The sequence below is a fragment of the Girardinichthys multiradiatus genome, chromosome 7, assembly GCF_021462225.1.
Source record: "Girardinichthys multiradiatus isolate DD_20200921_A chromosome 7, DD_fGirMul_XY1, whole genome shotgun sequence".
Lineage (NCBI taxonomy): Eukaryota > Metazoa > Chordata > Actinopteri > Cyprinodontiformes > Goodeidae > Girardinichthys > Girardinichthys multiradiatus.
The window spans coordinates 26,669,158-26,681,928 of NC_061800.1; the positions used below are offsets into that span (position 1 = coordinate 26,669,158).

The 12,771-nt window shown below is 38.2% G+C and overlaps 1 protein-coding gene across 1 annotated transcript in view; it reads right to left on the minus strand.

The window, feature by feature from the left end:
- Positions 1–10,586: 10,586 nt before the first annotated feature.
- LOC124871526 (obg-like ATPase 1) overlaps positions 10,587–12,771 on the minus strand; it is a 65,417-nt gene continuing 63,232 nt past the window's right edge. The window contains exon 11 of the mRNA XM_047370890.1: positions 10,587–12,136. Coding sequence (XP_047226846.1) covers positions 12,035–12,136 — 102 coding nt within the window. The 3' untranslated portion in view covers positions 10,587–12,034. The remainder of the gene's footprint in view (positions 12,137–12,771) is intronic.

The following is a 12,771-nucleotide window of genomic DNA, read 5'->3' on the forward strand; positions in this document are numbered from 1 at the left end:
ATTACGATAGAAAACACATATTTTGTAAATCAGGAAAAGTTCAGCTAATTCTGAAAGTTGATGCTGAAACTGGAAGGTGAGTCCGGAGCAAAAGTGGTTCTTTATTGTGGCCTCAGGTGTTTTGCATTATGGGTGTAGTATAAGTACATGTGTCCTCAGTCCACCAATCTGTCATTAGAGCATTCAGGCCTGTATATACTGGCATTAAGTTAAAATCAGATCACCCAGGACGAATGTTAGGTCTATCTAAATGGAAAAAAGGAAGTAAGCTCTGATGATATCTGTAGAGGACAGGGTGTGTAAATTCATGCAAAATAGACAAAAGCCACAGTCCTAAATGCTTGTCATTATTAAAGCAAGACTACATCCAATGATAATATTTTCATTGTGTCATTCTACACACAGTTGTGTAGCTCTTAGACTTTTGTTGACTTTTTATGGCCAGAAACATATAAGATATTGCTGTGTTTTTGTAATTTCTATAAGTATCGCAGGCTGCGACTTCAGAGAGAACCTGCATGGATGTCCATTTCTGGAAAGACTGTCAACTGTCTTGAATGTTTTCCACTTGTGAATAATCTGTCTCACTGCAAACAGATGGCCTGGGAATTGTTAGCAAATTACTTTATAACCCCAGCCAGATTGACGAGCAGCAGCAATTGCTTCTGAAAGATCAGTGTTGATCTTTTTCCTCCTTGGCATTGTGTTAACACACACCTGAATACTACAGTGCAGAAAAATATTGAAAATATTGTTTCAAGTGTTATGTTTTTCTGCATCTGAAGATGTCTTACCTGATGTAAGATGAACAACTGATGATTTATTGTGTATATTGATATGTGGAATTGATCCAAAATGATTTAACCACTTGTGAAGATCTAAAATTGGTACACTTTAATCTGCTAATGCAATTATGTTTCTATGTACATTTATTTTTAATAAAGTGTATGTTTTATTCAACTAAAAAATGAAAATACATATTGAACACTGATTAAAATTACTTAATAGGGGTTTGCTCAAGAAACAACTAATATAAAAAAAACTAGTGACTGAGAATAATGTATGTTTCTAAGATTTACATGTTAGAACCTACTTATGATGTTGTGTGCTCTTCTGTAAAAATCTAAAAATTCATGTTAACTTATTTGATGCGTTTTTCTGACATATAGTAGTTTTTCTTCTCAATATCTTTAGAAAAATACACAGACAAGACAGAACCAGAGTTTGAATTTGACTTGATTTCTTCCCCTCCATCTGACTGTGCAGATTACAGCATTGTGAAAGTGCATTGAAATGAGAACCTGCATGCTATTGTATCTGCTCTGTGGCTGTGATGCTATCAGGACCCCACTTCTGAGTATTATTTGTGGTGTGTCAGTTCCTCACAGTGCGCGGTCACACTGAGGCTATTTCGCCCCAACCTTCAATTCAAACTTGGCCCATTACAGCCAGACTACAAAAGCACTTTCCATGCACTCAGGAGCTCACTGCAGTGAATGGTGGATATTTCCAATCACTCTGCTGTCAATCCAAGTGTCAGGTAAACACAGGCCAATGGAAACAGCTTTAGAAAACCTCACAGCTACGTCTGTCTTGCTCCAGGAGTCCTTGGAAATGTATCAACAATTTCTGCAAAGACCTCCAAGTTAAAGGGAAAAGTCAAATATCCTAAAAGCAATACAAATGTAACTCAGAGATGGAGGCTGTGGTCTACACAGACACGTACCTTTTGCCAAGTTTGTCTTCAGAGCTGTATAAGTGTTGTCTCAAGCTGAAGCTGCAAACAAAAGAAATGATAATGTATTGACAGATCTCATGAGAGGAGTTTGAAGTCAACAGAGTTATTTCTCTGCTGGGGTTTCTTTAAACATTCGGTTTGACAGATATACCTGTAAACAGCTACATCTGTGATTTACTTCATGAACACAGATTTGTTTTGCTGTAAATGACTAAATATTTACTTGTGAATGCAGGAAAATTAATTCATTTTAGCTTACAAATTACATAAGGAACATTTTTACTAGTTGGAATAGTCTCATGTATTTAACTGCAGTATATGGTAGTTAGGGCACATTGCAGAACTATGAAATGGCTATTTGTGTGTTAGTGTCCCTTGTAAAAGTATTCATACCCCTTGAACCTATTTACATATCTCAAAAAACTTTTATATATTTTACTGGGATGTTTTTGACTTTATTTTCATCACATATTTTCCAACAATGCAGAGCAAATACGGTTCAAGGAGATCTAAACGTAGTGTGAAGATTGTTCCAAGTCATCAGTTCCATCATCAGTAATGCAGCTTTCATATCTGTTAATGGGGTATCTCCATACTTATATGTAGTTTTCCCATTTTCTCAAAAAATTTTATCAATTAGTAATTATTCTGTGTGTATTCAGGTTGGGATAAGCATTAACTCAAGCTTTGAATATCACAGCCTGTTATTCAATCCATCATTTCAAAATGATGGATTGAAAATGATGGACAACTGCAAACCTACTAAGACAGGGTTATCTACTTAAACTGACAGGCTGGGCAGAGTAAACATTATTCACGGATGCAGTCAAGAGGCCCATACTAACTCTAGAGTAGCTGCAGATATCCACAGCTCAGGTAAGAGAATCTGTCAACCGGGTAACCATTAGTTGTGCTCTCCACAAATCAGATGTTTGTGGCACAGTAGAAAGAAGAAAGCCATTGTTAAAAAGGCATAAGAAGTCCTGTTTGCTATCATGTAGGGGACACAGCAAACATTAGAAAGAGATGAAAAATAATTATTTTACCAACATGCAAAATGCAATGTGTGGTTGAAAGCTAACAGTGAAGCCCCAGAAGCCCCACTGTGAAACATGGCAGTGGCAGCATGATGCTGTGGGGAAGGTTTCTTTAGCAAAGACAGATACGCTGCATAGAGTTTATTGGAAGTGGGATGAAGCTAAATACAGGGCAATCCTAGAAGAAAACATATTATAAGTGGCAAAAAACTTGAGACTGATGAGGTTCACCTTCCAGCAGGGCGACGACCTTAAACATACAACCAGAATTGTCAGAATCCGTGGTGTGTCTGCCTGCAGCTAACCATTTTACCGCCAGGTGCCGTTGCCTGGAGGTGCAGGAGAAGGGACAGGTGCAGCTCATCAGGCTTATCAACTGGGCAGTATATGAAGAGGCGGCGCCTGCACTTCGTTGACTGAGCGTTTTGCCCTTGCGGTACAGCTACTGCCCTCCCCTGAAATCTACTCTCGTAGTTTGAAAGTTATTTCTGAAATTTTCTGTAAACTTGCACTGATTTTACCTGTCCGGACACTTCCAGGTGCCTTACCTCTGAATCCGACGGAGTTGACCAGAGATGTAAAGAATCGGTTTGAACCGAGTCCCGAATTGAACCTTCAGGCTGACTCTTCTGTGAGCCGCCAGCGAAGTGAATCCTGTCCACCCTCCCAGCACCTTCTGTCGGCCCCATCTCAACGAACACGGCGGTCAAGGCGAGCCACTCTCTCTTACACCACTGGATCTATGACCATTCCCCCCGACGGGTTTCCCTGCGCTTACAGGTAAGCTGCACGTTCAGTCCTGGTGCATTTTCTGAGGTCCAGTTTGTAACTCTGCTCTTCTCCCGCAGCTAAACGGTTTCAGTCTTGTTTCCCGTTCCCAGGATCATTTATTACCCAGTCAAAGTCAGACCTGAATCCATTTGAGGATTTGAGGATTTTTGCAAAAATTGAAAATCTGTCTGTGCTTAGGCTATATTGCAAAGAAGAATGTGCAAAAATATCAGTGTCTATATTTGTGGAGTTGGCACTGACATACCCCAGAAGACCTGCAGCTGTAATTGTAAATGAAATGTAGTTCTGCAAAGCATTGGCTCAGCAGGGCTGAAAACCTATCGCCCACAACCTAGTTTTTGTAAGACTTAGAAAATCTTGAAAATCATTTTCTTTCTACAGCATAATTATGCATCAATTTGTGTTGGTCTATCATGTAAAATTCCAATAAAATAACACTGAAGTTTGTGGTTAACAAAATGTGAAAAGGTTTGAGGGTTATGAATATTTTTGTTGAGCTCCTCAGTGGGAGGAGTAGTTTTCTTGCAATCTTGCAAAGTAGTGAGTTTGATTCCAGCTTCCTCCTGCCACATGTTGATGTGCCCCTGGGCAAGGCACTTAACCTCAGTGTATGAATGTGTGCAGGTTTGTTAGTGCAATTGGGTGAATGTGGCTCTAGTGCAGAGTATGACTGGAAGAATAATATATACATTTAGACAGTTTACCATTTAAAATATTAACAGTTTGTTTTATGAAGGGCAGTCAGAGACAGAGTGACCCTACTGCACACAAAACTGTGTTGTAACATACAATGATTCCAGTTTTAACTGGCTTTCATACTGAGAAGAGCTAAAACAGAAAATGTAAACAAAAATACACAGAAGAATAAGCTAAACTTATGATAATGTGTAATGAAATGAGTGCTATATGCAAAACATACAGCACTCTTCACATTGGCTCTACTCATAAAGATTTGGAAAAAGCCTTAAAAGAAATTAGTCTTTTATTGCCGTGTAATTATTTCACACTGAAAACTTTGCTGCAGTTCCCTATTAGGGAGCTTAAGACATTTTTATGTATCTTTCTTATCATCCTCTCCACTGTATGTGCTAATAAGATAATCATGAGTCCCAATTCAGCCTTGTTTTAGTTGTTTTAAATGTTTTTGACTATTGTAGGACTTGATACCATTCAATGAATCCGCAGAAATGTCTTCATATTTTTGTCAAATCTTAAATGCTATTCCTGAATAGGTGTGATAAACACTGCTATTAAAACAGAGTTCTTCTGCAAAAGAAAAAATATTTAGTGGCCTATAAACCCTACAGTAGTAGATATTCAGTAGAAGCTGTTAACAGTTTAAATAGAGGGGTTAAAATTTTAAGAACGACAAACTTTTAGACTTCTAGAGATGGCAAAGATTGTAGAGTTTGTTATCAGCAAGATGTTCAAAAGCCAGAATATTGGATTGAATTTGTACTTAAGACATGAGTAAATTAAACTTCCACAACAGCATTATTGATGAGTTTTGTCCGCAGGCTGCAGAGCATCTTTTTCAGTTATTTATGCAACTGTTTTTTGACTGACAATGTTTTCACTGATTACATACCTGTGACAATCTGGACTGTATTACAAGTGTAATAAATAAGTGTGGTTGTAAAAATGACCCTACCAGCTGCATAAACCTGTCACCTGCAAAAAGCACAACCCCACAAAACAGATGAGGCCCCTAACTGTTTATCAGCCAGGATCCCGAGATCCAAAATGGTTATAAGATTTTGCTCAAAGATGTGATCAAACACTGAAAATATATGTGTGGATTCAACAAAGAAATTAGATCATAAGTTATTAAAATGATTTATCTTCAATATTGTATATTTCTGAACAAAAATGGTTAGTAAGTTGTGTTCCATCTTTCCAAAATATATAATGAGTTTTACTAAGTAAAGATTATGCATGTATGATAAACAAAGGGTGAAACTATCCTTCTATAAGGTAAATAATTATTATAATTCAGTTGCATTTTAAGTTCTTTGGCCTTGTCATGTTAGACATTAAACAGAAACCAGATTACTAATATAAAGCTTCTCTAATTGTGCTGATAACCTAAAGCACTTATTACTCACTAGTTTGCAGATGGGTTTAGTGCCTTGCTCAAGACACTAAGCAGCATGTGGCAGGGGAAGCTGGAATTAGAACGACAGCTTCTCAGGCAGGTGATGAACCACAACTGCCCCAATCTCAGCTTTTCAATATACATTTGAGTATTTGTTTTTGGAAGGTGTTGAAGTCAGGTAACTGGTGTAAAAGCACATGAGTCACAAGCAAGAGATAAAAACACCCATTTAAGTTTAGAAAGTTATATTTTACCTGCTTGTTTTTCATAATTAATGTCTCAAATTCAAATTATAATGATCCTAAAAACATGTCAGCTTATATGATAAATAGCGTCTTATTAAACGCTGATAACATGGCAGAGAAAATAAAAAGCAAAAAGTAGAAACCAAACGTCATGGGGTGAAATCTAATGGCTCCTTACCAAGCTCAGCTGTTTACATTGTTCTTTTCACTCAGCGCTGCATCAACAAAGTGTCATCCTCTTGACAGCGTGAACAATAAATCTAAGCAGTTCGCTGTATCATGGTGGCACAACATAAGGGAGAGGAAATTGCTGCATAAACACTCCTCTATATGCACACTTTACTGTTATTTTTGTCACATCATGGTGCCGTTTTGACGATGTGCAGCTTATAGTGTCAGGCAGGAAATCACACAATAACAACAATTACAACATGGCTTTTATTGTCATCCAAAATAGAGATAATTTCTTTTTTGTAATGATACACTACAGTGTTTTTGCTACAACCATCAGATTTCCCAATACAATCCCCCCGTGCATAGTTACAGCTCTGAAAAATGCCACATGTTTATTTGTTAAAACTCATACATCTTTTTTTTTATTCTTCAAAGGTTGTTGGTGAGAGCGAAGCGTGATTTACGATGGCAGGCCGCTCTCTGTTTTGTTGGGTGTGAGTTTTAAAAGCAAGCTTTCCACTCTTTGCTCTTCTTGATTCGATGCCACTGTGGTTTGCCTCGGGCCAGAGTGGCACCACTTGATTGATGGCACTGACAGCAGATTTCTGCAGAGATTCTGTCACGTTTCCTGGATTGTCAGTCCTGCAGGGCAGCTTTTTAAAATCCACCTGATAATAGCTACGAACAGCAACGTGAACAGCTGTTTTCTTAATCAAGAGCCATGACGTCACCACAGAAATGACACAAGATCCTCTTCTGAATCCTTAAATCATCTCTTTCATGTGACAGCAAAATTGCTGCTATCAAAGCCTGAAACATCATGTTGGGGATGGAACAAGAGATTTTTTTGCATGATGTTTTGATTCTAAATAGCTTTATTACTTGCGCTGAAGAGATTTATTGGCACTTTATAAAAAACAAAATTCTCCTCGAACCAGACCACTTCGAAGAACTCATCAATCCCAGAGCCTCAAAATTGCAGCGGATGAATAATCTTCTGTGTGGGGTTTAGGTTGGCCAACACCACTGCCATCCCAAGAAGAATGCAAAAGCAGTTTTGGTCTCAAGCCCCCATTGTGATCTCCAGAGGATTTGAATGGTTTCACTTAAAAAACTGTCAGCTGAAGCTCGATGAAGGAGTATATATGAGGCCTCTAAGTGATGGGTCCCTCCTTTGTGTGTTGTGTGGAGTTTGAGTGATTAAAATCTGCGGTTAACACAAAGCAAAATAAGCCCAGTGGTTTATGATCCACACATGTCCCTCCGTGATGCTTTTTAAATAAGCACAATGAACACCCTCCTATATTTTGCCACTGATCTCAGACCTCCAAGACTGTAATCCACCTTATTTCCATGACAAACACCATGCTTTCTGCAGCCTCCACAAAACATCCCATCCAAAAGTTGGATATGCAACACATTTTTTTTTTGCTGCAAAATGACCATTTTTATTCAATCTTTTCGTCCCCATCAAATGGCCATTTTCTTTCGCTGCACTCTTAATGCTTACGAGATATTCAGCAAAGCGCTGCTGATCTACAGCTCTTTTGTCCGGACTCCCGCCGAGAACACAATCTTACTCAGAAGTAGCTCGGGCTGCAGCAGCGCAATTCCATCAGCATAAATGCTTCACAAACACTTACACACAAAGTATAGGGGTGAGAAAAACACTACTTCAGACAACAGGAATCGTTTTCTGGCTGCATGGCCGGATTGTGCAGATGTCTATTTTCATGCTATACCGAGTGTTCTGAAATGTGGAGTTTTTCCCCAAGGAAATGTGCTGTGAGTTAGTGCCTCTTTTCGTTTTGTTAATATGCATTTGGGCCTCACTGTTCGAACAGAGAAGGAAAAACGCCTCATCCTGGAAAGAAGAGGTTTTCAAACTTTGTGTTCAAAGGTCAAAATCTGCCTTTAAGGTATGGTCAAGAAAACCTATTAAAGAGCAAATCCTTTTTAAGTCACAGTTATAAGAAATGGCACTTTATGCTTGCAAGTGTTTGATTTGTGACTTTGAGCGGTTCTAGATTTTGACAGTAAAGTGTTTTAAGCAGTTTAATGGTATACAAAAATGTTCCCCAAACTTGATTTAACTTACTTTTCATGTCTCAACAAATAAAGAATCGATAACATAAGTAACATCAAAGCCTGTACTGTATCTTCCGTACCATCCAATATCCCGTTTAAACAATAATTTAAATCATGTGGATCCCTGAGTATTCATTTAAAACCCAGGCAGATAGTGATTTAAATTTATTGTTATTCAACCAAGAAGTTTGAATGTAAATGACAAAGGCATCTCTCATAGGATTACAAAAGAACGTACAAAGAGCATCATTTAAAAAAACCACACAAATGAAAAATGTCATGTTGAAAATCATCTTTTTTTGTCATTACAGCAATCTATTCCTTTGCATGAAATGCTGACCAGTTTCTTTTTTTATTATTCCACTGATATTTTAATGATTCATTTTTGTTGAGCTCCACGTCTTTGAGGTAGGAAGGCCTCCTTGCTATCACGCTTATCTTTGCCTCCCTCCACAGATTCTCTATTAGATTCAAGTTGAGACTCTTGCTTGGCCACTCCAAAATGTTACATCCTGTCAGAAGAAACATGATGGTAAAATCAAAAGATTACTTTAAACCCTGAATCTGGCCGGGGTATGACTAATTTGAGTCTTAACTGTAAATACTGCAATATAGTTTTTTATATATTTTTTTTGTTGTTGTTTATACTATAATAATTATGCTACATTGTGTAAAATATTTAACCTAAAAGAAAAACAGTATAGAATTATGTGGTTTTATAAATGTGTAACATTTCAACAGTTACTCTTAAACAAATCCCATGGATTTTTTGGGATGGAGTTTCTAAACAGCTTTCCCTGCTTCAACATTGATATTAAAACCTGTTTTTGAAAGATGCTACAATGTTTTAACAAAACTCTACCAAAAACAGGCGGAGCTTTATCACCATTTTCTAATAGCTTTCTTAATTTGCACATTCAGTAACAAAAAAGCTTTGTTAAAGGAGCATCTCTCTCTAATTGACAATCTTTGCACAGGGTGGTGCTGGATTAGCTTTCTTTCTCCCTGTTTTGATATAACTCATTGATAATTTGGCTTATACAGCATTTTCTTTGCAGTTCCACTTAAAAAATGTCGGCCCACACTCACAGATTGAGTTTTTCTCGTCATTTATAAACTAGGCACTCTAGAAATAATCATTATTAGTGATTGCTGTTACAGCAGTGTGCTACAGGTGTCTCCCAGGTGGCGCTCAGTTGAGTGTGCCCTTAAACTAAGGTGTGGGCAGCGTCCAGCTTGGCTTACTTGAATCGAACTTTAGAGAATCATCCCTCCAAAGATTGTGTGCGCCGAAAGCAGAATGTCATTTTGTGGCCCATTTAAACTTATTAAAATTCACTTAAAATTGACCGCTCTTAATTGTTGTACATTTAATACATCTTTCATTAAGAACTGAGCAAATGATAAATTCACTAGATGACAGAATGTGATCAGTTGCTTCAGGTTATTTATTTAATAAATAAATAGTACTTAGTGTAAAACAGTAAAAATGTCAGTCAGTCAGTCATTTCCTACAGCTTCTTCCATAGTGGGTCGCAGGGAAGCTGGTGCCTATCTCCAGCAGTCTATGGGCGGGAGGTGGGGTCCACCCTAAACATGTCGCCAGTCCATCGCAGGGCACAGTAAGTAAATTGTGGAGACGCTGTAGGTAATTTCACTGACTCAGTCATTTGCACTGGTTGTTGTGTCTAGTATAAAACTCTGCAGAGTGAAGGGGAGGCCGAGTTTAATTGGATGTTTTTAAGCAACCGTAGAACCTGTCATTTGATTAAAATTCTTTGCAAACTGCAAATGTACAAAATATCAGCAAAAACTTCATAAAGGACAAACGTAGTGTTACATTTTGACAAATTCTAACAATTAAACTAGTAATATGGAATTGTTTATTAAAACTACACCATTTGTCAGTTATTACAATTCCTACATAAAATGTTAACATTTAAAATATTCCGGATTTATCTTTCAGAAACCATATGAGCCCATTTAAAAGTAAGCCTGTTCTTTGTGAATCCAGCTTGAAATATGTAATCTTCTGTTTTCTGTGTTATAATCGAGTCCTCACAGAGGTTGCCCTGCTGGCCTTGATGCCATAAGTATCAGCGGCTTAGTTTGCTTATGCCTTGGGCCAGATCTGGTTTCAGGGGAGAGAGCGCACACACATTCAGTGAAAGGTTAACTCAATCTGTTTGGAAATAATAATTAAAATGACCACTTTCTTTTGGCAAAAAGCACCTGAATCCTCCATGTGCCCTTCCAAAATCAGCATCACTTAACAGACTTAATTATAATTGTCCCCTCTACACTACAGTCAGTGTCAGCTGTGTCTTTTAATTCTCTAATCAGTGGTCGGCAGGACCGCTATCGCCGTCCCCATGCAGCTCTCCACTCAATACAGACATCCCTAAACACACACAGGCTGGTTTTCGTCAAATGTTTTATTGAGTGTAGACATCTGGCCTACTGTAAAACATGCTTTATCTGCAGGAGGGGGAGCAGAGCAGGTGGTATTGTCTCTGCTGTCAGCTGTGTCAGCGCTGGCACCAGTGATGGAGATTAATGAAGTATCTAGAGACTAATATGCTCCTTAAAATGCTGCTTCGATTTGGAGGGGGGGGTCTATCCCCCGATCCCGAACCTAAACAGAGAAACTGTCAGAATTTACACAGCCTGTTTTTTGGCTCTCAAGGTGGGGGAACCAAAACCTTTGGATAGGCGCTAGAATGCCACCAGATAATATTCACACCCTCTCACTTTTTCTACTCTTTGTGTTAGAGACTTTTTCTAAAGTAGATCTGAATATTTCTTTATCTACACACACAGTACCCAATGACTATAGGAGAAAACAGCTTTTAAAATAAATGTGAAAATTAATCATGTATTTCATGGCCATGGTTCAATATTTTGTTGTTGCACCTTTGGTCAGCCTCAAGTATCCTTATGTAGGTCTCTACAAGCTTGGGACACCCGCTTTGAGTATCTACCATTCTTCTCTGTAGATCCTTCCAAACTCAGTGAGGTTTGATGGGCAGTTTTAGACAACAGACATTTTTTAAATCTTTCCCTGAAATTTTATTTGGATTTAAGTCCAGCTCTGGCTGGGCCACTCAAGTCTGAGTTACAGAGCTCTCTGGATCAGGTTTTCTTAGAAAAAACAGTGTATATTTGACTGCTGTTATCTTATCTAGTGACCCAGTTCCTGCCACAGAAAAACACAGCATGATGTTGCCACCACCATGCTTGATAGGAGGGATGGTGTTAGCAAAGCAATGAGCAATGCTTGTTTTTCTCCAGACATGATGCTTGGAGTTTAGGCATGAAAGCTTTGTTTAGGATGATGAAAACCTTAATTTGTTTCTTCGCTCTAAAAATCTCCAAAGTGTTTTTCTGAGTAAAATTCAAGCTGGCCGCCATGTCCGCTTAATTGCTTGATTTCTACTCCGATATCCACTGTCAACTGTGTGACATCATATTCAACCAATTGAACTTTAGCACAGGTGGGCTCCTGTTAAGTTGCAGAAACATCTCAAGGGAAATCAGTGGAAATCAGATGACTGAGTTCCATTTTAACTGTCATAGCAAAGGGTGTGAATACTTACGTACCTATTATGTTGGTGTTAAATTTTCTACAAATTTTCAAAAATGTCTGACAATATATTTTCGCCTTGTCTTTATGGAGTATTTTGAGTAGACCCTTTTTTAAAAGAAAACTTTACACAAATTGGTTTCAGAATAGGTGTGTAATGTATTGAAAAGTGGAAAAAGGGAACGGGTGTGAATACTTTCTGATGACACTGCATGTATCCGCCCAAAAAAAGCCATGAAAAATAAAATCAGTTGTGTAAACAACAATAACATTCTTCCCAAGTCACTTCTTCTTTGGTGCATTTGGTGCATTGAATTTGAAAAAGATGACATCTCCATCCTCAACGGTGTAGTTTCTGCCCTGCTGTCTGTATTTCCCAGCTGCCTGTTAGAAACAAAAAAAGATGAAGTAAAATAACAGGAAACAGAACTGGCATAAGTTTATAGTACCATTACACAAACTACATTAACTATTTGGTTTAATACAAAAAACATAGTAATTACAACAAGCTTAAATCGACGGGTACCGGATTTTCGCTGTTTTTCTAAAAACATTTCGACACCTATCCAGGAGTTTATGTCAGTTCTGGAGGCTTGGAGTTGAGCATCCTGGAGTTGGAAGCTGCTATTTTTAAGCACTTGGAAGCCCATCCTCCTTGGAGCAATCCATCTATTGTCTGCATCTCAGATTGAACTGAAGGTGGAATCTGAAGACTGCAAGCTTTCTGAAATTATGCTCATACTCCTGCATGAACATAAGGGTATCGTTCCCAAATGTAACATGACATGAATGCTCCTTGGAGGATGGGCCTTCAAGTGTTTAAATACATCAGCTTCCAACTCTAGGTTGCCCAACTCTGAGCCTCTGGAACTGACAAAGAACCCTGGATAGGTGTTGAAACATTTCCAGAAAAACCGAGTGAAAGTCCAGGGGTTTTCTATTTAAGCCTGTTGTAGTTGCCATGACTTGGATGATTGGAAATATCTGTCTGTCTGTCTGTCTGTCTGTCTGTCTGTCTA